A 25,792-nucleotide genomic window follows, 5' to 3' on the forward strand; every position below is an offset into this window, starting at 1 on the left:
ATGACATGAGAGAGTGTTCTCTGATGAGTGCCGATGCTGTCACATACCGCATATATTAAGAACGGCGAGCATAAACACGGCGTTAGTCATAAGCAGTAGTCGGAGCAACGAAACGATCTGCTGATTCTCGTTGGCCGCGAGGAAATCTAATAACATGAAGGTTAGTTTCCTGCAAACCTTTTTTTCAGCATCGCAATTTCCTCAATCTGAGTAACACGGCACAAGAAAATATGGTGGCATTGCCGCTCCTATCAGCCGCCACACGTTGATACGCACGCTCCGTGTGTGCACATGCGGAGCGCGCTTAGCCTTCAACATGGCGGAAATGCGCACGGCGGCCGCTAGATGGCAGCAATATTGCATAAGGTCTATTGTATAGTCACATAGCAGTACGTCTTTGAACGGTCAATGAATGATTCCGACTAGCACGCGATTGCGGCGACGCCTTCGCGCGTAACATCAGGAAAGAACAAAAGCGGTATGGCCACCGACGAACGCGCCAGTATGACCTCCCCCCCCCCCCCCCCATAGGCGTGCGCACGAAGGGGTGGGGGGGGGCAAAGTCGATACCGCCCATACTTTGACTTAATCGGAAGGAGGGGCGCTGCGATTAATATTTGCCCTCCCTGAAGGGCGAACCCTCAGGAAGCTTTCGAATAGCGTACGCAAAGCTTTGCGTTGGCTTTTCGCACAACTGCGCATGCGTCTAACCGCTTGCGGGCTCCCGTTAAGTGACGGAAATAGCGGGCCGCAAACGCTAACTTAGCGTACGCTATTCGAAAACTGCCTAAAATAAAGCGCCTTCAGCTATCTGCTCGGCTGCGCGGGTGGCGTAGCGTCAAGTGTACCGCACGCTTTTAATAGGTGATAACAAAAGCGCGCTGCGCCACCGTTCGCTGCCACCTCGTGAGGGACCGCCCTCAAAAATGCGTCGCGAGCGCCGAGAAACCTTACCCCTCGGACACTACGTCGTTACCGCTCGGACACTATATATTTACAACCGCTCAGAGGCGATTATCACAGCACTATGGAAGCCTCTATTACAAAGGCGCGTAGAAGGACACGCGTGGGCGCGTTAACGTGTTCTGCGAACGTATCCCTGGCGCTGCTTCTAAAGTTACGTTTTCCCACGCTGAAAGTGACGCGGGCTTGAAAATTCTTGATTGTGGGGCCGTTTCGGCACAGTTCGGCGCAATTTTTGCAATTTTTATGCTTTTGGAGCAGCTTGGCGCAGGAAAACGGAATCGTATCAAAAATGCGCAATATGCGCAGCTGTCTCACCCCTGGTGACAGTATGTTTTAAGTTGCTAATACTGAGAATTTTATGTGACAGCATGTTTTATGTATTAATATGTAAAACAATCCCATAGCCAGGAATCTTTTTTTTTTGGGGGGGGGAGGGGCCACTTGCTGAAAACCTTGACTATTTGAGAAAAACGCATATTTTCATTATTTATTTTTGGCAAAAACACCTACTTCACCAAAATTTCGGGGGGGGGGGGGGAAGGGGGGAGGCTAGGGTCCCCCCCTGGCTACCGGCATGACGTAAAAGCTTTCTTTTTTTTTTTTTTTTTGCACAATCGAAACTTGCGTAGTAACATGCTTTCATATTTTCATTTAGTATTTGTATAATGTCCGTTTCATTTTTTTTTTCATATGCTCTATAACTTGTACCAAGAAATATCGAAGCGTTGTCCTCCTTCTTGTGATATTTCAAATAACAGCCTGTGAGGATAATGTAGATAAATAACAAATATTAAAATAAGGAGCAGCACACATGAAATGCTTACCCTGGTCAGGCGTCAAAGGCCCCTTGTGGCTTGTCATGTCCGTGTCAACATAGCCTGGGTGCACCTTTAATAATGACAATGCAGTGTGAGAGCTCCAACACAGTATGAAAGAGATTTTGTACTTTTAAACAACACGGTACACAAGAAAATATGGCACTCGTACAACACTGTGTAACAGTTAAAGCATGGCAAAAGGAGGGAGTGTTAACGACAGAAGAATATTTGGTGCATATGATGACTAAAGCAACTAACAATGACTTGTATGATTGTACCCATTTGACCGAAAATAGAACGTTTCAGCGCAGTGCTGTGTGCAATCTGTTGTCAGACCATGTGAACACATGTAGTGCATTCTGTGTGTGCGTCCAAGCTTGTGTACACCACATTAATTGATTGCACATTGCATTGTCACAAAGTGTCAGGGTAGATCAAGAGGTCAATTAATAAAACCTCCAGCCCCCTCCACTTGTGTGTATGCACTGAATTATATTTACTTTGCGTTATACATTCACATTATTTTATATTGGTACCTGTAGCAGTGTTTTGTTATCAATCCAAAGTGGATTGTAACATGCACAATGCAACTGCAGAGTGGGTGGATTGTTCGACAATAAACAAGTGGGTGAGAGCTATGGCTCCCGTGGTGCAGTCCATCAGGACACTGTGCAAGTGTCAAAAGATAACACACACTATGTAATCAGACTGCACCACATCTCGTGATATCAATTTCATTCATATTTTTCTCAAGTGTATTTTCAATTTCTACGTCACTTATCAAATCTGGGTAAATAGGGTGCTAGCAGTTATATTTATTAGTGCAGCAAGTCATGCGAGCTTGCAATTGATGCTCACTAACTACTGCACTTGTATGTCTTGATCCTAACTAATTTCGCCATAGAAGCTACAAATCACCTTCTTTCCAAAACTAAGGAGTGTTTATACAACATTACAGTTATGTGTGGACAAACAAATTAGGATGCTGCAAAAAAAAATAGATAGCACAATTCTAGAAGCGCATTTGTGTCAAGAAAAAGAAGGAAATGATTATGACGACAGATGTGGGAAAGGGCTTAAGAAACAAGGACGAAAGGCAAGAAAAAATGAAACGCCAGGCCTGCGCTGAAACCGCAGCACAGTCACAGCGAAAGCTGGAAGAGCGGCGTTTCTAGAGCCCGTTTTAAGCTCTCTTGGGGCGACAATACAAGTACACTAGAAAGGTACCCACTACGCCATAAATCACAATTTTTCTGAAGTTGGGAAGCACCTACTAAGCCATTATTCGTCATTCTGCGGAGAAGCGAGGCACCAGCTACACGTCTGTAAGGCATTAGTATGTGCACTTTGTTGACGCGACGACTGATGACAATGAAGAATTATGGCTCAGCCCTTTGTAATGGGTTGGAAGCTTTAAATGGCCCGCCAGTTATGTAATTTGCATTGGGTGACGCCCGGTCGCTATTTCCTTCTCCCGTCATGCTGTATACCATACGTTGACGTGGGAGAGAGACGGGGGGGGGGGGGGACTTCACTGAGACCCCGAGGAAATGGATCATGCGTTTATGGGCTTCCTTGGCAACCAATACAAGTTCACTTGCGAGGAACCCACTACGCTATAAATCATTGTAATTTTACTGAGACCCTGAGGAAGTGGATCATGCGCTTATGGGCTTCCTTGGCAACCAATACAAGTGCACTTGCTAGGAACCCACTACGCTATAAATCATTGTAATTTTTGAGAAGTAGGGCAGCAGGCACTGTGCCATTTTTCGTCATTCTACGGAGAGCATTGGTACCTGCTAAACGCATGTAAGGCATTATGTGCACTTTGTTGATGCTGTGCCTGATGACAATGAAGGATTATGGCAGAGCCCTTTGTAATGAGTTGGAAGCATTCAACAACGTACTCGTTGTGCAATTCGCATTGTGTGACGCCTGGTTACAGAATTCGCGTTGTGCGACGCTTGGTGCTTATTTTACTATTCAACCACGCTATATTGCATATGCTAGTGTGGTTCCTTCCCGACATGAAGCCTGTATAGGACCTTTTAGCAAAGCGGTTTCAAGCACCGGCATGGCTGAGAGGTTGAATACTGGGCTCCCACACAGAGGGCCCAGGTTCGAACCTCGTTCCATCCTGGAATTTTTTTTCTTATTTCCTTCTTTTTTTTTATTTCGAGCGATACTGGTTACGGACACCGGCGGCGGCGGCGGCGGACAACTACGGCGCCAAAAACAGCCGGTGAAATGATCTCATAACAGCTTTCGCTGTAAAAGGCACACTTAGCGCAGCGTTACGTGTGTCCTGTCCTCATTTTTCGAACGCATTCCTACATTCATCATGCCAAACTAGATTTATTGACCAAAAAAGTAGGGTGTCCACTCACAGCATTTACGATGAGATCTTCACGAGGGTCCGCGTTGAATTCACGCTGCTGGATGAAGCTCAGCACAGTGATGCCAACCTTGGACACATTGTAAGCAGAGTGCCCCCAACCTTTCTCCTCATTCTTGCCCTCTTTTGCGGCCCTTTTGAGGTAAGAAAAGTGAGACAATTGTCAGTCAGCACGTCCAACCGGCAGTCATGCCATGCCATGAGATGAATCGGCGTGCTACACCACAGTCTTGTGAAACAAGTACTCACTGCACAAACTCGTTCATGAGGCCACAGAGCTCCTCCAGAGTAATGTCAGGGTTGTGAAGCCTCTTCTTGACTTCTTTTCCAGGAATCCTCTTAAGCATGCCACACACGCTGCTCAAGTTCACCACTCTGCAGACATATGTACCATAAGTGTAAATGTCACACAGGTGAAAACCAAGATAGGTATGTATGCACATTCTCACATTCCCCATCGTTTGTAAAAATTGGTGAGATTTGGGCTGAAGCTGAACAAATTATTGAGGACAGAAGCTGGCAAAGACGTTTGAGGAATGATTTACTGTGCGAGGCTATGGTAACATTCAACAGCCGGTCATTAGAATGAGAGCTAGTGGTTGGTAGTAAGGCCTGTGCAAGAGTATGCTTATACAGGCCAATTACAGTTGAACCCTTTTATAAGGTGCACTGATACAATAGACATAATTCACCCACATGGTTGGTCACCCTACCTCTCCCATTATGGTATATCTATTTTGTAACAGACACCGGATGTACAACTTTTGTGAAGAACAAGTTGGTCTTCAGATTGGGACAACAATCTCTCTTGTAACAGACATTTGAACTTTAATTGCACGACCTTTGGCTGCTAACTGCAGTTGCACCCATTGCAGAAACAAAGGGAAACAATAGACAAGTGCACACACACACTTTTTACGATAACTTTAGTAAATGCAGTGTGGATCAGTCAACTATAAAACAAAGAGACGTTCCTGCAATGGGAATGCATTGCAGAGAAGCGCTTCAACCTTTCCAAGAAGACAAGTGTGGCCACACATGTGGGTACCTGTCAAGCCAAGAAAAACCAGGAGCATGAGGCACGCTATCCCATTAATGCTGCTCCCAATCAAGAAGCATTGCATATGTTGTGTCTGCAAGGCTGCAGTACAGCGAGAGTGCACTGCAGACATACTACCTCTTGCCCAGTGTGTTCCATTACAGACAAATCTACCTGGACAATGCAAGTTTATAAGCATTGATTTCTACCAGTACTAACACGAGACACAAGCTTGGAAGTTAGCGACGAAACTTGTGAAATTAAAAATCACATAGCAAAATGATGGACTGAAAGCCCAAACGTGTAATGACAAGAGATAGGAAGACAGTGAGATGTATTAGAGAGAAGGGGTAACTAATATTCCAATTGAAACTAAAAGGCAAAAATAAAGTTTGCCAAGCTACATAATATATACAAGAAAGAACCGGTGCTCTGGTCCAGAATACTGAACATGCTTAGTCTTTGTTCAGCCATCAAATGTTTGGTCTCAGGTAACACGCTTGGTCAAACAAGCCTGCACTTTGATCACATAATTCATAACTTCAGAGTACTAGCACCTGACATTTGATGCCATGTCCTCCCTCTTTAAGTAAAAGTTTTATTCTATTTTTCATAAAGCTGATGCTTGTATAGTATACACGAACAGTCTCTGATCTCCTCTTACGTGTGCCTGTAGCTATGGACATACCAGCGTAAAATTGCAGACTGCAGATCACCAGCCCTTATACTAAGGATACTTTGTATGCCAGCACAAAAGTATGCTGTGATATAGACACAGCAGTGTCTAATTAACATCCTTGCAACACCAAGCATAAGGCCAAATTGCATTTTAGAAATGCAAGCACTACAGTTAAAATTCAATCTAACAAAATTCGTATATATGAATTTCCCAATGAAACGAAAAAATTTCCATTCCCCGACAGGTACCCATAGGGTTCAATGTTTCATCAACTCAAATTAATGAAGCTATCATGGCACTAAACCTGATTTAATAAAGTTTTTCTGGAAATAATTAAGTAAAATATGCAGTGTTTTCTTTCTAATTTTGACACAGACGGGTTTTTCTTCGGGCATGCACTGTAATATTATGTGGGCGTGCACTGTATGTAATAATCACGGCCCTCGTTTTCTTTTGACAAGGCTGCATGCCGCACCGATGGACTTTACAGTTGGTAGCGCTTTTATGTATCAAATGGCACCAGGGGCTATGGTGATTTGCTGTTCCTGTAAATGCTCCCACAGGAACACAGTGGTTGCTCCCTTATTTAATGGTTTATGCAACAGATGGCTCTGATCCTCTCCTTGCAAGTTACTCTGCCTGCTCGCACAACCAATGCATTTGTGCTCTCCGTCTTAGCAGTTTGGCAGCTCGTCATAGCTTCACGTGACCGTCTACCTCGCCTGTATTGGTCAGATAAGGGAGGCTCCATCCCTGGGCTGCTCTCGCATACTTTTCACATGCGCAGGCTTGTGTTAGTGGCAAATAAAATCATGTGGCAGTTTTCGGTTGACGCTACATTACAATTTTAGATTTCGAAGGAACGACAAATCCCTTCCTTGATTTTACGAATGTCCCAATTTAATGAAATAACTCGAGGGCAGTCTTAACTTCGTTAAACTGAGTTTTAACTGTATATGTAACACTCAGGGGACACTGAATCCACCCACATGACACAGAGGACAGCAGCAACGGTATTGTACCACAAAGAAACGACAAGGCAATGTAACTTCAGTGGCAAGTAGCTGGCGATGATTATGCTGTGTGATTATATTACTGCACAGAGTAACTTTAAACTTTATTTGCTACCATAAAATTTTGAGTGAAACAATGCCTTCTAAGCTTACTGTGTTCACAGATAACACAGGTAAGAGCAGTGACAAAATGTCAATCACATTCGCTAAACAAGTGCTTGCCACTGCAAGCAGCTCTCCTATATCATTATAACAAATTGCTTGGTGGGTACAATAATTTTGCTTTGTATTAAGCTCCGCTGGACGCCTCCAACCTGATGCATCCGTCCAGTCATTATAACACAAGAAAGGAATGAACTTGACAGCTGTTGAGCTGTAGCTGCGCATACTGTGTTAGAACGGGTGTGCAGTGGAAAGACTGAAAACAGACCTGGCATGTGGGCGCAGCAAAGGGAACAGCTCCTTGCAGACATTCAGTGTGCCAAAAAAGTTTGTCTTCACAGTTACTTCGGCTTGCTCTGAAAATGGTGCTGTGGAACTGACCTGCAATTTAAAGGCTGTCCATCAATGAATAGAAAACCAATTGTGAGGCAGGCACTCTAGATCTTTTAATTATTTCAAAAAGCAGATTCGAATAGGGACACTAACCTATTATGCAGTTCATGAAACTTTGCACCGTTAATTAAAAGAAAATGCATTCACTTTGATTTGGCTCAGTAAACTTCCAGTGCCTCATGAAACTACTCGACTAATAACTAGCTTTATAAAAGCATAAGACTTCCAGCACAGCGGCCAAAAATTTGTATAAAGAGTGCATCCTTAAAGGGACACTAAAGGCAAATATTAAGTAGACGTTGATTGTTGAAGTAGCGTTCCAGAAACCTCGTAGTGCTTGTTTCGTGCCAAGGAAATGCTTATTTTGAGAGAAAATCACGTTTTAGTGGTCCATACGGCATTAGCACACTTCAAAACACCCGCCTGAACGGGCCTTCTGACACAGCAGTTACCGTGCCCAATGTTGCCCGCCTTTACTGCCCAGCCACCGACACTACGGTTTCTCGCGCAACAGCGGCCATCAACCTTGCCAAGATGCAGCCACGGGCCAATCCGAAACTGTATAGTTCACTGTAACAGAGCTTAGCTTGGCCAGCAGCAGAAGAGGAGTATCAGCAGTGCGAAAATAACGAGAGCCAAGCACACGCAGCAGTACGCGATACCAAAACTACCACTGAGACGCGCAGCTCGGCGAAAACGGAACTTTTGAACCACTCGCGCCGTTCCCCATGGTAACACCAAAAGGTTATTTTTTCCATGAATCAAACAGAAACGAACAAGCAGCATTTTATTACGTCTTGTGATGCATGGATCATTGGAACTAGTTTGATTACTAGTGGTTAATTGTACTCGGGACTCTTGACGTCATCGGGATCATTTCCAAAATGTCCCACTCGTGGCACACATCGTGTCCTACATTTACCTTAATTTCTCGATTAGTAGAGCACTGCTATCGATAATATTGACGTTTTAGACGTTCTCACACGTTGACCTTTCACTCTTACAGAAATCGTTATTTGCCTTTAGTGTCCCTTTAAGGTGTGGATTGGCAAACGATGATGGGAACGAGCTTTGAAGACACACAGACAGAACACAATACACTCACAGCACAGCTTGTTCATTTGAAATGGAAGAGAACATCACTTAACGCTGAAGCAAGTGAGACATGACATGTGCGTTGCAATCACTGGGCGCTCAAGATCTGAGTTTCTTTCTCAGATAACATCAGGGAAGCTATGCTAATACAGAAGTGATGTAGCAAATTGGGCTAGTTGGAACATACTCATGACGACCAGCGTAAACAAGACGAGACAGAAGAAGGTACTCGACACAGCGCCTGTGTCATGTACTTTCTTCTGTCTCTTGTCTCATTTGAGCTGGCCATCAAGAGCGATGGTAATACAGCTTCCTGTTCATCCCCAAATCGATTGTGCTTCTATTATAAGTCCTGCCAATTGATTACGATTGTGGGATACGACGGTGCACTGATCAAACTGCGGGGTGCAATGCACCTTTGGCAGAGAGTTGCAAGATAACGTTAAAAATATTAATGAGAACTAACAGACAATAATGACAAGGAAAGTATAGGGGATGTTTTTAGTAATAAATGTAAGGTAATTGTGAAGAAAGGAAAGTGGACGAAAAGATAGCTTGCCGCGGGCAGGGACCGAACCTGCGACCTTCGAATAACGCGTCCGATGCTCTACCAACTGAGCTACCGCGGCGGCCATCCCCCCGTCCACTTTATAGGGTAGATGTGTGCATTTAAACGTGGGAGCGTCAGTCAGCGCCGCCAGTAGCCATGACGGCGAGTGTGGAACACTCTTTTTCTGCCTGTTGGCGTCACGTAGCACGTGAACTTATTACGAGCTCGCAGCTGACCAATAATCCCTCGCATACTACCTGAAAGCATCAAGTCTGCCAGAACGAGACCCTCGCTATGAATGAAGGAAAGAAGTGTTAATTTCAAGGGCTCGTTTTCCTTTGTTATACACAATATTAATGAGAACTAACAGACAATAATGACAAGGAAAGTATAGGGGATGTTTTTAGTAATAAATGTAAGGTAATTGTGAAGAAAGGAAAGTGGACGAAAAGATAGCTTGCCGCGGGCAGGGACCGAACCTGCGACCTTCGAATAACGCGTCCGATGCTCTACCAACTGAGCTACCGCGGCGGCCATCCCCCCGTCCACTTTATAGGGTAGATGTGTGCATTTAAACGTGGGAGCGTCAGTCAGCGCCGCCAGTAGCCATGACGGCGAGTGTGGAACACTCTTTTCTGCCTGTTGGCGTCACGTAGCACGTGAACTTATTACGAGCTCGCAGCTGACCAATAATCCCTCGCATACTACCTGAAAGCATCAAGTCTGCCAGAACGAGACCCTCGCTATGAATGAAGGAAAGAAGTGTTAATTTCAAGGGCTCGTTTTCCTTTGTTATACACAATATTAATGAGAACTAACAGACAATAATGACAAGGAAAGTATAGGGGATGTTTTTAGTAATAAATGTAAGGTAATTGTGAAGAAAGGAAAGTGGACGAAAAGATAGCTTGCCGCGGGCAGGGACCGAACCTGCGACCTTCGAATAACGCGTCCGATGCTCTACCAACTGAGCTACCGCGGCGGCCATCCCCCCGTCCACTTTATAGGGTAGATGTGTGCATTTAAACGTGGGAGCGTCAGTCAGCGCCGCCAGTAGCCATGACGGCGAGTGTGGAACACTCTTTTTCTGCCTGTTGGCGTCACGTAGCACGTGAACTTATTACGAGCTCGCAGCTGACCAATAATCCCTCGCATACTACCTGAAAGCATCAAGTCTGCCAGAACGAGACCCTCGCTATGAATGAAGGAAAGAAGTGTTAATTTCAAGGGCTCGTTTTCCTTTGTTATACACAATATTAATGAGAACTAACAGACAATAATGACAAGGAAAGTATAGGGGATGTTTTTAGTAATAAATGTAAGGTAATTGTGAAGAAAGGAAAGTGGACGAAAAGATAGCTTGCCACGTTAAAACCATTCCTGACATTGTTACAGGTTTCTCTTAAGCAGTCGTTTAGGCATTGACCAGTTTGTCCTATATATACATTACCACAAGAAAGTGGAACGTTACAAACTATGTCCCATTTGACACTGGACGAAATTTTGCTTACGGTTCAGGTTGCGAACGGGAGGCTTTCCAGAGCAAAGCTTCGTCAGTCTAGACAAGGGGGGGCAGAAAATATGACCTTCATGCTTGCCTCATGTGCGGCTTTCTTAAGATTACGAAATAGGCAATGAATATATCGAATGACGAGTGCCTTTACTTTCTTGTTAAACTGATTGCTTTTCTGTCACTGAAAGATTGCTTCCCTATACTTTTTACTAGCACCTCAGATACTGACACTAACACGTGATCAGGGTAGCTTGATGCCTTCAGTTGACCTACTTGTTCTGAAGAACATTTCTGCACAAAATGAGGGCATGATTTCGTAAGTGCACTATTCAAACACATGTTAGTGATGCTTTTTTTTCATGAGTTTCAAGTGAGCCAAAACAAGGCTATATTGGTTTGTTGGTTCTAGGCTGCTAACCCTAGCAAGTCTGGTTATTATGAAGGGTGATGCATAGGTCTAAAGACTTTATCGATCCATTTAACTGACGTTCACTGGTCATCTGCAACAGTTCCAAGGTCTGCCTAAAGTGGTCAATGTGCCATCAACATAAAATTCTGTTCTAGTACAAACTTTTGTCAAAAATTACTAAGCAATTGTCTACAAACCTAAAGATGCTAAGAACATTGCAACGTGCAAACTCATCACTGAGACGTTTGTCAATCTGACCTGAGAATGGTTCACTCAGGAGCTGAATCAATGGATACACCATTTTGAAAGTATAGTATATTTTCAAATAAACGAGTAGAAAGTTGCGCTGTGTGTATATTGTCTCCTCACTGTCCGGGTCTTTGAAGCTCATTCCCATCGTCATCATGCAGAACAAACTAGCCCAACTGAGTGCATTAGTTAAGCAAAGCTTGCCCATATTTCATGCGTTGCCAAATTCAAAGATATGTGTACAGCTCCAATATCACATATGTTCATAAACACCAACTCTCCCTTCTCTGTGCCTCTATGTCACAGAACCTAGTGGCAGCCTCTTGCTAATCCTCATGGTATACTGCCATGCAGATGTATCCATTTACACTATAACCTATAATTCTGTTTCGTACTGTGGCTCATTTAAAGTCATTTAAAACCATGGACACAGATGGGGCAGCTGAAGATCAAGTGCTACTCTCTGTCCTCTCTAGTTTGTGTCTGTGGTTTTTGTGTCCTAAAAAGTGTGGTCATAGAATATCAGCAGCCAAACCTCTCTCGCACAGTTAAACTTCAGACAGTTCACGCTAGAACATGAATCAAACAAAATATGTGTATGTATATGAAAACCACCGACCTGATTATGAGGCACACTAAAGCATGTGGAACTGTGTAATAATTTTAACCAATCGGGGTTCTTTAACATAGACCCAATATTAAGTAGACAAGCCTTTTTGCTTTTTGCTCCCATTGAAATCCAGTCATTATGTCCATGCATTATTTTAAAGGGGCACTGACACCAATATTTGAAGGTAAGTTTACTCTGCCATACAAATCTCCTGTATACAGACACGGCTCTGAGCAAGTGTGAAGCTCAGTAAATGCTGATAAGATATTTTAATTTGACATTAAAGTCTATTTTCACATGGCGCACCTAGTGACGTCGACACTATTGTGACGTCAGGCTACAGAGTTAATTCTGGTGACTTCACGCTCCAGTATAGTTGTGATGACGTCAAGTATTAAAACATTCAACATGGCTGCTTGTGTGTCACCAAAAACATTCAAAATGGCTACTTGTGCGTCACCAACGGAGCGGAACGGCCATGGAAACATCACGATATCTTGAGCGAGCACGTGAGGGGAGGCTCATACCGTGTTGTGACGTCAGGGTACAGTAGGAACCGAAATTAGCTTTTAAAAACATGCTGTAATTACTTTTTCAGGGTGCACTCATGCTTACCAGTACATTTTCTATGCTCTCGAGGGTTTGGCCATTCATTTATACCTCAAAAAAACAACTGAAAATTTTTGTTTCAGTACCCCTCTAATCTTTCCATGGTGAATTTGCTAGTCACTATGTAAGACCAAATATCCCAATAGACTGTCCTTCTAATATACAGCCACCACATGCAGCTAGTATCACACTTCCTTTCCCTAGCTTAGCAGCACAATGCCATAGGCACTGGTCTATTCTGGCAGATAGTCTATAAAGGTTTGTGTTATTGAATAGACTACAAATCTCAGTCCATCAGTTTACTGAGGAAAGAAAGAGAGAGAGAGACTCGCCTTGTAAGCAATGCCAGCATTGTTCACAAGTACATCCAGGCCACCGTAAGTGCTCTTGAGGAAGTCACGGAATCTCTTAATGCTCTCGAGGTCGTCAATGTCAAGTTGGTGGAACTTTGGGTGCAGCAGCTGCTTGCCGAGCTCTGCCACAGCTGCTTTACCACGTGTCTCATCCCTGGCTGCTCAGAAGAAAAGAAATACAGCGCCTTTTACACACGAGATTGAACTTTGTTGAAAAGTCATGGAAAGTTCACCTTACATAAGCAAATGTCATACTCCGCTTTATATACAGCAACAATAATCCGCCTTTTACACACAAGATTTAACTTTGTTGAAAAGTCACGGAAAGTTCACCTTTACATAAGCAAATGTCATACTCCGCTTTATATAATTCATAGGGTTTTACGTGCCGAAACCACGATACGTTTATGATACACGCCACAGTGGGGGGGGGGGGGGGGGGCTCTGGATCAATTTCGACCACCTGGGGTTTTTTAACGTGCACCTAAATCTGGTTTTATACACAGCAGGCAAAGCAGTGAAAGCTGGAGGGACTCCTCAGGCAGGTGCTGTCATGTTATGTCAGGTATCCTACAATACACAAACACACTTGGAGAATGGGGGCACATATACACTACCATGGTCCCTAGTTTCACTATGCAAGTTTAGCAAAGAAATGTAATTTTCCATACTTTACAACATGCATTATACACTACTGAGACAATAAGACATGCGGAGGACAAAGACACACAGTCTATCAATGTGCAATGCCATCTTTATAGACAAGTTGCATAGAAAAGAGGAGCATTATCACACAGCTAAAAGGAGCCTCACCATCTTATAAGCATCGCTGTTACTTTTTAAATTTTCAGCTCACCTCAGATGCACTAGTTAAACCGTCTCACGCAGAAAAGTGGTTTTCCTATTTCTATAATTGAAAATTAGGGGAGGGAGAGAAGCTGCTGATAAGGTTTGCTCTAGTACTGAAAAAGTTGAAAGAACATTATACGATTATATTTCTTACTTAAAAGAGAATGTGAGCTGTACCACACATTTCTTTTTGTTTGTTTGTTTGTTTGTTTGTGTACATGAAAACCTAAGCCTTGAAATCTAAGCTTATGCATCGAGTCACTCGCCAGTAAGAAAGACGTCTCCATCAAACTGTTGGCACAGGAACTTGACTATGCAGAATCCAATGCCCTTGTTGCCACCTGTAACCTGCAAATGCACAAAAGTACCGTTAAGAGTTCCACTTATGATGCAATGATAAGAGACAAGAATGCAATACGGACATTACAAGATGTTCCAAATGAAAGGGATCAGTTGACAAATATAAACATAGGCTTGAGAAGCATCGGAAATGTCATGCATTTGCAGACAAGTGGCACAAAAATTTGCATGGACATTTGGCTGTGACTACTATATATTCTTATTGGCAGCATGATTGCTGTTTATCACGTCATATGGTATTCATGAGTGCAATGTCAAAAGAAATTAGTGTATCAGGCTTGTGTTTTCATTTGATGTTCCAGCAAAATACGAAGCCGTTTTCTATGTGGATGTTTATATCGTAACCAGGCCGATAAACGATGCAAGGGAATATAAATGCAGTTGCCTGGTGGCAAAATGATTTTAGGCTAATCATTGTTTCAATACGCTGCACCACTACACTTGGCCAAGGTTGTGGGAAGTTGCATAAAGGTGTTCTCGATTCAGAAAAGGTGCATGGCACCATTATTAACGAAAACATGCAGGAGAGGCCGGTTAAAGAAATAGTGCTCCGCTGCCCATCTCTACAAAAACCTGTCATACCAATTTTACCCCAACGAGCTTTGCTGAGAGCCAAAGAGCTCCCGTTAGAGCGTTGCTAGCTCTAACGTCGACGATCAGCTAGAGCTGCTCGTCGGCACTCCAGACACTCAAGCTAAGGCTGCTCGTCGGCGCTCAAGGCATGCTGGACTGGACAATTCTGCGAAGCTATATTTTCGAACTCAAGATATTTATTATTTCTCCTACGATATAACGTGCGCTATTGCACGCGCGTATCGCTTGTGGTAGGGCAGTAGGGCAATGCGCGAGGCATGGAAGGATTTTACGTAAGGATTGCAGGTCCAACTTCACAGCTTTTGAACAGGTGTTCATCGTACCGTGTTTGTGGTGCTGCCGCTACTCACACCGAGCTGCAACGTAATTACATACGGCATTTAATTGCTTCTCATTGAGCCGCTCACATACGCACAGCCGAGGAGTGGTCAAACGTAACATTAGGTAACAAATGTTAATGAACAACCATGCCTACGCCCTTGTCATTCTGACATGTAGTACCGTACAGCGCCGGTGAATATTTTAAGTGCGAATGCACTTTATAAGCGACCCTGTGTCCGCCGTCCCATAGCAACGGCGCGAGCAGAGGAGAGGAGCGTCTGTAGCAACGGCGCAGCGACGTCACGCCCCACGTGACTGCGCGCGCTCCGCCCTCCGCTCCGTGGCTGCGCGCGCCCCGCGCATTGCCTGTGGTGATGCAGGCCGGCGGCGAGACGCCGAACGAAAGCGTGCGAAGCGAGCCGAGCACCCCGAAGCCGATCTGGCGCGGGGACGCGCGATGCGCGAGCGAGCACGGGTCCTCGAATTCGATTGGCCGGACGCGCGCTTCAAGCGAGACTTCCTGGACCGCAGCTTCGGATATAGCTGCGCGGTGTGCGATCGACTGTGGTTCGACAACAACCTGAGCCCCATCTCGGGCGTGCGCAACGCCGCCAACAAGTTGAACGCGTTGCGGGTTCTTTGGAACGAGTTCGGAAGACAGATCATCATCATCAGTGAAAGTGCTTTGCACTTAAAAACGGCCAGACCTCCGTGGGTCGGCTGGCGCGTGCTCTCTCGCTGCCGTCTCCTTCGCTCGGCTCTGCAGTTTAGTCGTGCGCGCCGCCTCATAGCATCAGCCCGTGCTTCGCACTTCCTCATACTCCCCTTCGGGGAAATGCGGGTTTTTTTTAGTCTCTTCTCGTGACAACCATAAGCGCGGCCCTCACAGCGACTGGTTCCCGAGGACGGATACTCTTACCACAGCAACACGTGATGACATGGTTGCAGTTGCGAAGGCAGAGTAGCGAAGAACTCACAACGGAGCGAATTAACTAGTGTTCTAGAACTTTCTAGAATTAACGTATGCAACGTGCGGAGAGTTCGCTCTTCGCAAAAATAGGCGGGCGGATGTAGCACATAAAGTAGCAGCACACTCGTAACAGCGCCTCCTCGCTGCTTGTAACTGTTGTAACCACCGGACCACCGCGGGAAACTATTATAGGGCGAAACTACAAGCTCCCGCCAGATTGGTCTGGCTTAAATTGTCTCGTTTTTCGGTTACGTCATAGAGAAAGTAATTTTCAGAATTTTTATTATGATTCGTTTTGTGAAATTGTAAAAGAGCCGTGCTAGGATCAACGTCCCTAGGATGCAGCACGTGCAACAGCGCCAGCATCCACTTTTACTTTTTTTTTTCCCCTCGATCGTGGAGCGGAGGGTGTAAGCGTACTGTAGGAGTGCGCTGTTCAGTGTAGTTCGTATCGCGAGAGATAAGGTGGAAGTTGAAAAAACTTTTCCGAGATATAAAATAATAAAAAAGCACGTGTATGAATGTTGCAAAACTTGCAGCCACGAAGTATGATTGCTTTGTGCTCTCCGTGGCTACCAGCCTATCACCATGACTGCATTTAATTCTACTTATGTGCACTATATAGAATTTGACACATATGATATGCAGAATATAAAATGGGTTTAGTCGCTGCAGTGCTTTTTCCGACGGCACCATAGCAGTCCTTTGTTCATACTTCACGACATGTTCTTGGCAGTTTCCATTTGTTTGTTTAGGCAAACATATATATTGTTGTTTCATTCGCATCATTCCAATTTATAGACATCTCATCCCCGTGATGAGTAGCAGGCTAGAAGCCCGCTTTCCAGGCCGACCTTTCCCCTTTCTTCTCGTTAAACATCTTCTTACAGAAATCTTATGATGAGGTTTTGAACGGCACTTCAGACAAATTACTTGGTGCCAAGCAACAACCTAGTCGTACAAACAGAATAAATTGTATGAGCGGCATACAGAGTCATGCTGTGCTCGGGAAGTAGGTCTTACCTGCAAAGTTCATATATGGCTTTGTTTCAGCCCATACTTCAATGCTCAAATGACTGAAAAATGTACCTGTACTCATGTGGAATGGTCAGTCTTTTTTCTCATTTGTCTGTTTTTGGGCTTAACGAATTTCCAGTTTAGGAGCAAATACGATCACTGGACCTCTTAAAACCATTAGTGCTGTTTGCTTCAAAAGTCAAAATCTAGTGAGCACTGAGCTTACAAGTCTCGAAACAAGAACATTCACGCACTTTTCAAGCTGCTGCATCAATTGATCATGAATGTATTCTAACTCACCCAATTTTCACTATGTGTTTGCTTCTTGAAGGCCAATGAAAAGCTCTTAAAATACACGCCACCTGTGAAACCGGTTACCAAGACTTTAAGCAGGCACAATGCACCAACGTGTGGACAGCCAATCACAGCGTGCAGTGAGGTAAATGGAGGTAAGAACTATAAACTTGATGCCATTCATCTATACTTTAATGTAAGCAAACTAATGCCAAAGCAATAGAACAGTTTTGCTTTACGAAACCTATTTGTAGAAAAACGCATAAGGTACAGAGACTGAATAGCCTGATGTACTAATGTTCATTTTCAGAAATTTGGTATATACCCCAAAAGCATGTGTGTGACTTCTTTCCAAGGGCAGCCATTGTTAACGTGTGTTAGAGCCAATGAATCAGCACTAGCAATTTCTTGCATCCATTACATGATCACTGAATAACAGAGAGCTGAGCTAGTTGGCAAGTATTCATTCTAAAAAGACAGGGTGTGCAGTGCTTTCTTGTGTCTGTGTTTGAACGCCCTGTCTTTTTAGGATGATCATTAATTGTGTCATTTATGGACCACAGTTCTGATGTGATGCACGTTTCTTTGGTGCTGTGCATGTTAAGCTGTGCTCGGAAGCAGCAGAACAGAAGAAACTGCATCCACACCTTCTCATACACAACAGAGTACATATTTCACTTTGTGTGTACACACACACCACAAACACACACAAGGTAAGTGCAAAGCTTGTCGTGCACTAGATTTTCCCAGGTTTCCCACTGCAGCATAACTCGGATAAGCAGATACACTACTCAGCATATTGCCAGCTCAGCAATGCAACACGCCTGGGAGGTGTTCCAGTAAAAGAGCAGTGTTGCTTAAGTAGTTACTGCGTTCACCAATTCATGCTTCTCATGTACAAAATCACTGATGGAATTTCATATTGGCAAGTGTAAGTTTTATTTACATCATCTTCATATAGCGTGTACACTACCCGCACTGCCATTGCATGCATCAGTACACCAGTTCACACTCATTCTAGCCACTAACCAAGTAATTGTTTCTCGGATGCAATAAGTTCAAAATGGGTCTGCAGTAACCATTGTAGAGGCACAGCATTGACGCATTTCACCCATTGCTAAAGGAAGCTAGATATGTGGGCCCTTATTTTAGATCAAACTACAGACAAGTTGAGCCATACTTATGACTGTTCTTAACTCAAGTTGATGTCAGTGATATTGTTCTCAGGTTGCAACGTTGCTGAAATTGGCGAAACACAAAGACCTACTCTTTGTTTCACAAGTTACTCCCACAGAATGGTCGTCCAAGACACTGCCAATTTAGCATGCGAGGTTGAAACCTGTAAGCACTGTGGCAACCCGTTTTTTGTTATTGATGCAGGTCACTTGCACTGTTAACAGAGCACACTGTGCCAGAAGAACATCTCATGGAAGTAAACTCTGTGATTTATCATTCATGCAACTGCTGGTGTAAATCCTCTGTGATGTCTCTGGTCCCTGGCAATGCCATGTGCTTTTTATGTGCTCACACTGAGTGAAACACCCAGGCCTACAACTGCATATATGGAAAAATCTATCTGGTCTGTTTAACATGATGCTGTATTAAAAAACATGACAATAACAACCAAACATTTACCACAGTCACAGTTTTGTTGAGGCAAAGTTCCCCTGCAGTTAGTTAATGCTTTGTTAAATTGTCTCCTCCAAAGCTCCATTCACGTTTGGAAGTTTCAAAATGTTCACCTGATCTTTACAAGTAACTAGCAACTTCAGTGACCTTGAAGAAAACTGCCTCAGCCATTTTCTCACACTGTACTGAACATGTCCCGACTCTCTCAACAACACTGTACACAAAGTTGAACAAAACACCTTCTTGATCGCAGCGATCACCTTCGTGAAGTAATGGCGGAAGACTTTGGATGATTGGGCAGCGTAGAAGCAAAGGAAGTAGTCTGCTTGATGCACTAAACAGTGAGGCGGGTGTGCTCTGAAGGACATACTGCCACGCAGAGATGAATGCCGGTTTGGACCACAGTAACGGCTGGCCACCCAATACAGGCAAAGCTTGGCAAATGGCATCAGTTGCGCCGGCACTAGCGGCTGCCGATAGAAACGCTTCCCAAGTAGGCAGCAGTTTGGATGTGATAATCAATGCAGAAATTGCACACCAACTCCAGTGCCACAGCATTGTGACTGGCTAAATTGAGGACCACACTGGCAATTTCAGAGGCACTGTCTGCATCAAGACCCAAAGACGGGAGTGGTACGCCGAGCTGCTGTAACCTGGCTTTGTAAGCCAAAATTCTGAGCTCCTCCAGGTTGGACATGTGACTGTTCTGTGGCATGTCGAGAAGACTGGGATCCGAGATTCCCAGACCGGCTAGCATGCACATTGTGGCGAGGACGCGTGGTCTGAGACCAGTGAAACTATCACTTGCTGATGCTGTACTAGAAAGAACTGCCTTCATTTGTTCTGGAATATGTTGCATAAGGTGAACAATGGTGACAAAATTAGCACATCTTTTTACAACGCCCACATGACTTGCCTCAAAACAAGGTTCCAAGGTACTTTCGTCGCCAGTGTTTTCAGTTGCCTGGAACCCTAGCCACCGCTTTACAGATTTCTTAAGGAGACTGGGAAAGTCTACCGGGACCACACCGTCATTGGAAGCAATTTGATCTATGCAGCTGTAGAGTGCTGATGTGTCAGAAAAAACAAGCTGCCATCTCGTGTCCTCCAGCAATGCAGCTACGAGGTCGGCTGTTCTGCCGCACAGTGCCAAGTACGAAGAGGTGTTCAAACTGTACTGCTTGAGCAGTTGTTCATTTCGTAGCCTTATGTACTTTCTTCCAAATTTCACCTTCGCATCAGCCACCTTAGATTTTGCCTCACTGGATACAAAAAATGCATCAGGCAATGTTGCACACTCTCTAGCAACTCTTGTGGCTGTTGGGCCTCTTGGTAAGTTCTCTAGAAGCTTCATCAGGCATGCAACAGCCTTTTCCTTTTTGCTCATTTGTTCTATCAGTCTCTTGACACTTGAGAGAAATGCCACATCTAATATATTTCCCTTGTGATGGTGCGCACTCCACATGCGGGTGGCATTATCCACAGCAATGAATCGGATGTCGTCTTTATCCAGCCCGAGTGTGTCTGCAACATTCAGCCACGCATCCACAGTTTCAGGGTACAGCTCATCGGTGATGAAATGCCACAACGATGGCTTAAGCAAATGACGAAATGGTAATCTTGACTGCATGAGAGACGATATGTCAGCCAGCGGATATTCTTCAAACCACAAGTCCATTTCTTGTTCTGTGGGAGGGCTGTACCTTTTATATGACTCAAGAAAGTACAGTATGCCAATTTCCCTTTCAACATTGCTCTCTGGTCCTTCTTCAATGGCTCTTATGTATTCGTAGCCAAACTGTAATATTTCATAATGATATGGGTTTACTTTGGCTAGAGCCTTCGTAAGCACCTTTTGCACCGATGCCTTGGGAATTTTCCCAAGCACACGAGAAGCCTCTGCTATTCTTTGTTGCAGGCTCCAGCCCTTAGCACAAGGGTCTCCTTCCTGAGTACACAAAAGGAACTCAAGCCTTCGAGAAAGCGATGCCTCTCTGTCCATGTTAAAGGAACTGCAGTAGCTTGCAAGGCCATCAACATCAATGAACGGAGACTTCTCCATTTGCTCAAGAGCAGACTGTAAGACAGGAGTGTTCCGTTTTGTCATTGCATCTGCAATAGAAATGTCCAATTTTGCCAACTTCTCGCACCAGTATGCAGTTTTTACAAGAACTCGAAATGCTGATTTCTCAGCTGAGTCACTGCAGACTTCTAAACTGAGAGTAGCGAGAGTTTTGAGCAACCTAAAGTTGCTGTTGCACTGAGAAAGAAGCTTCTTTAGTGTTGTAAGTGCCTTTTTTGGCTGCAAGTTGCACAGCAGGCCCTTCAAGAAAGGCATGTCGGCATGTTTTCTAGCTGAAGCTCGGGCAACGATTGAAAGAGTACTTTTGCTGATCTGGCGTTCAGCCACTTCTTGAAGTGCTTCTTGCACTGAATCTTGCAGTGGGATATCAAGAAACATATGTAAAACTGTTGCAACCACAGACAGGCAAAGTTCATCTTGAGACCTCCCACTAAGATAATGACATGTTTCTTGCAAACAGAGCTTCACTTCTTCTAGAAGTTCTAGGTGCTTCTTGTCCAGGAAGCTCCACACAGACTTTCCCAGAGCAGCTAAGTGTATCAGCACTTGCTTTTTATCCAGAGCATATCCATGCCTGCTGTGTAGAAAATTTTTTCCTTTTGTTGAGCACATGCACGCAGAAACACTTGAACAATGGTCAACGTTGCCAAATGGAACCGAAGCTTGCACCAGAATGCCTGCCCAAAGAGCAACCTTTGTACACTTGTTGACATCACTAACTCCAGATGCCACTACTACACGGGAAGCAATTTTGTGCACCTTTGATGCTATGTGCAACACATCTTCACACTGAGAAAATATCATGGGCAAAATGGTAAGGACAGATTCTCGAATATGATGGAGCTCCAACAGGCAAGTGCACAATGAGTCCACCATGTCATCTCGTTTAAGCTCAAGTGCCAAACTGATCATGACTTCTATGGCAGGCTGCGGATCAAGCTTCAAGACTCCAGCGAGGTAAAGCGCCTTTTTGCAGATGTTCCTACATGTGGCCGGACCTCGTGTGGATTCACTTGACAAGACTTTCTGGAAACCTTGTTTCATGACTTCAAGCTTGTCACTTTCACAGCACAAGTCAGACACAGAAGCAGTAATGCCAAAGTCTCTTCTTAACACCATTCCCTGGCGCACCTGGCGGTGCATTGTATCGTAATCAACTGGCACTAGTCCCTGAATTCTGCTGCAAGGCGCTCAGTAAATATTGCCAACATTCCACCAGGCCTGCAGCTCTCGCCTCCGAGTATATACTGTGACGCTTCAGGAGGAGCTCTGCAAATGTACAGAGCCTGGGACCAACTTCAAGTAAAAGTTCCTGTGGGACACTCTGCAACACCTCAGCAAATCTATCAATGTCGGCTTTGGCATAAGCCATTTGCAGGTAAAGCAAAAACACATCAGTTTCTGACATGTCACCCAAGTTCTTGGCTACAGTGAGAGCATCCTGCAAGGCTTCTTGCTTTTCACTAAGCAGAATGCATCTTACCAGTGTAGCGGTGGTGCCGAGTGTCACAGAACGAAACAAGTTGACATCATAGCCCATAAGAATCATTTTAGCCTGCATTCGCTTCCTCTCGCAATCAATCTCACCAGCAGCTGAACCTCTCAGCAAGCAACCCTGATCCGCAAGCCCGTTGAATGCTTTCACTCCATGGCACGTGTGCATGGCGGAGGATCTTCTTTACAGCGTGAAGCCAACATTGAGGATGGTCAATAAGCGCCGCTAAGGCAACCATCTTGTCTTCCAGAAGCTCATCGTGCATCAAACTGACATCTCTGTAGTGAAGTACCTGATCAACATAGCACTGCAGCACATTTGAGATGTCCAGCCCACTGGCTTGAACAAATTGCACTAGAAATCCTTGCACAATTGATGTAGCCTGTTCCTTTGTAATCAGCCTCGTCGAGGATGGCAAATGCCACTTCCTGTTTGTCGGCATTTTCGCAGCTCTTGCAGGGCAAGACGGCACTTGTATTTGCTCCACAGAACTTCAAGGCTTTGGAGGTCCAGGTAGAGACGGTACAGCTTGCACAGCGCACTAGTATTGTCCCTTATTCTTTTTGGAACACCTATGCACAACCAGCCATGTATTCAACGACACATATTCTGCTGTCGTGCTGGTCATTTGGAAATTATCCAAAACAACCTTTACGAGTTCCAAGGCTCCAGAGGGCCAGAGTGGCTTACTACTGACTTCCATCTGCAGAACTCTACCTACAACCCACTGGCAGACGCATTCAAGGCTCTCAGGCAACGATCGAAACAATAGAGGCAGAAAGCTATCTTTAAGCCACTGTAGAAGGCAAGAAAGCTCTACAGTTATTTGAATGGAATCTAAAAGCTGCTCTATGCACATCACAGCTCAAGCCTTGCAAGAACTCGTCCTGATGGCGTTCCCATATGAAAAATCCCGCAGACACGTGGTCATCTCGGAAGAGGGCGCAGATCTCCTGGATTAGGTCAGTTTGTGAAAATGAAAACCAGTCACTTTTGAAGTCACTGTCACACAGAAACCTGAACGTGTTAGCCCTGTTCAGTAGCCGCATAATCTGAGCTGACACGATATCCCGTTCTTCAGCGTCACAATCTTTTGCAGATGATACATGCCCTTGCAAGAAAAGCAACAGCTTGCATGCAACAGTAGCTGAGGCAACAGGTGTCTCGATGCAGCACCTAGCCACTTGTAACGCGTCTGGAAGCATCTTCACCACGTCACAGCTTCGTGGACCAGTTTCAGTTCATCATCTTCATCCATCGATGCATCTGTCTGCCTGCTGCTCAAGTCCTTGAGGATGTACAAGAGATGGTGCCAGTGAACTTCTTCAACAGAGAGGTTGAACAAGCTCTGCAAATTTTTCAGCTTCCGCAAACTTGTTTTTGTTGATCAGTTTCATCAAATGGTTTTCAGGCAGCGCCTCGCTGATCGCGCGAACTCTGAGCTCCGTTAAGGTTTCCTCATTATCACTGAAGCCTTCAACTATCCAGAAATCATCCAAGGAGCCGCAAAATGACATCATGTGGCAGGTTTCGTTGACTTCCAAGGCATACAGCATGGAAAACTCGGGAATGCTGTAGATCTCTAGTCTTCTAGGTGAAACTTCAGAAATAGCTGTCAGAACAGCCACTCTGCACTCTTGCTCAGGGCCATGTTCCGTTCTGGAGGCGGCTTCTTCGCAGAAAGCAAAGTCTTCAACTATCTTCTCCGACCAAATGTCCTTGATGATAAAGGTCTTCAAGCTGATGCTGACCAGCCGACTGCCTTCAGTGAGCGTAAGCAGAGTGCAGAGGCTGTCTACTACGACCATCTTGCGAACCCGTTCGCCAGCAACGTCGTAAAGGATGCCATACGCCGAACTCTCGGAGTCCATGGGAATGCAGCAAAGAGCTCCCCGTCCACCAGTGACCAAAAGGTCGTCGTCTAACACGCAAGCACTCGCCATTGGCAGCAGCGAAAGCATCAAATCATGTCGCCCACGGTGTTGACTGATGTCTACAACGCGGATTTGGAGTAGCGACAAGTCTGGCTGGTCCGATGACGCGAGCTGCGCAATCACGTCGTGGCTAATCGCGGCTGTTATGACATGGTGTCCCGTCAGCACGCACACGGTGTAACCGTCGCCGTTCTTCTTCACGTCCACGGAACGAAACAGCGCAGCGGCATCGTCACTTTCCGTGCCAGGGACGGGTAGCTTGACGATGCACTGTGCCGACTCGACGGTGAGTATGTGCAAGTGGGCACTCCTCTCCGCAACAATGAGAAGTCCGTCCAGGATGTCGCTACACAAAGCGACGGCGTCGACTGCGGCGTCGAAACGCGTAGAGAACAGGAACCTGCCATGCTTGAACACGTTGACGACATCGTCGATAGCGACAGCAAAATGTTTCTGCGAAACAGCGCCCTTTACGACTGGTTGCTGCACTGGGACCACACCTGAGGAGTCTGCTGCACAAATCGTAAACTGCGTCCGGACCTCGTACAGCTGGGATCCACCTTTTTCCTCATTGCGTTGACCGAATACAGTGGTTTCGCCTTCGAAGTTAGCGCACACGTTAGTCCACATTATTTCGCACTTTCATTGCAGCGCAGAGAAACATTCAAACGCTTAACGTCAACACCGTCTCGTCTTCGTTAACATTTTGGCGCGATAGGCGCGACAAAGAATTGAAGCTGATGGCGATGGTGATGCGTCCCCCGCAGTCACGGTGCACACAAAAAAGCATGCTTTGCTGAATGCGGGCGCCCCCAAAACAATTCAAATACGCGAGAGATGCCTTGTTTTAAAATATTAGTTTTCACACATGGTGTTTAATCTTTTGCGCTACCGTTGCTTTGTACTTGGCAGCATGCTTGGCAGCTATGACGGTTATGACGTTTTCTGTTTCTGTGCACGGCATTCAAAATACGGCAAAGTTGTGCAGAGAAAAAATTGTCTTTTTATTACAGGTATATAACGACTATTGCATTCAGCAATTCATACCATAAGATACGATCTTTCTGCGAACTTTGAGTAAGAACAGAGCATCGCTGCAGAGTTGAGGTAGGTGAGGGGCCAACCTTTTCACGACGTGAAAGCAGCCCCGACGCAAAAATTTTGCACCTTTGTTTGTTATAATAAGTGGCTAACGACCCGCTTATCGCGGCTCGAAACCTCGTTTGCTCAAGAGCACGACGGTTATTTATTGGAAGGCGTTTTTATAGCTCGCAGTTGCAGTTTCGGTTTCAGAGAGAGAGAGGCAGAACCTAGCATGGATTTTATTTAAAAAAAAAAAAGATTCAAGGACACTTCGTAAATTCCGTAGTGTGTTCGGCAAAAGCCTGTG

The 25,792-nt window shown here is 45.0% G+C and overlaps 2 protein-coding genes across 2 annotated transcripts; both read right to left on the bottom strand.

Moving 5' to 3' along the window:
- Window positions 1-1,639: 1,639 nt before the first annotated feature.
- Window positions 1,640-16,135, bottom strand: LOC119377677 (carbonyl reductase [NADPH] 1). Its single transcript, XM_049411626.1, has 7 exons — window positions 15,900-16,135; window positions 13,968-14,053; window positions 12,836-13,010; window positions 7,344-7,456; window positions 4,432-4,557; window positions 4,175-4,316; window positions 1,640-1,854 (listed from the first exon to the last, which is right to left on the bottom strand). The coding sequence occupies exons 1-7, from the start codon at window positions 15,918-15,920 to the stop codon at window positions 1,714-1,716; spliced, it is 804 nt and encodes a 267-aa protein (XP_049267583.1). The 5' UTR covers window positions 15,921-16,135; the 3' UTR covers window positions 1,640-1,713.
- Window positions 16,136-18,793: 2,658 nt separating this feature from the next.
- On the bottom strand, window positions 18,794-25,086 carry LOC119377679 (kinetochore-associated protein 1-like). Its single transcript, XM_037647044.2, is given in 10 exon segments — window positions 18,794-19,391; window positions 19,393-22,131; window positions 22,133-22,600; window positions 22,602-22,868; window positions 22,870-22,914; window positions 22,916-23,041; window positions 23,043-23,312; window positions 23,314-23,687; window positions 23,690-23,813; window positions 23,815-25,086. Coding segments are annotated over 10 exon segments (6,012 nt in total). The 5' UTR covers window positions 25,033-25,086; the 3' UTR covers window positions 18,794-19,010.
- Between the last annotated feature and the right edge of the window lie 706 nt (window positions 25,087-25,792).

The sequence above is a fragment of the Rhipicephalus sanguineus genome, unplaced genomic scaffold (assembly GCF_013339695.2).
Source record: "Rhipicephalus sanguineus isolate Rsan-2018 unplaced genomic scaffold, BIME_Rsan_1.4 Seq54, whole genome shotgun sequence".
Classification (NCBI taxonomy): domain Eukaryota; kingdom Metazoa; phylum Arthropoda; class Arachnida; order Ixodida; family Ixodidae; genus Rhipicephalus; species Rhipicephalus sanguineus.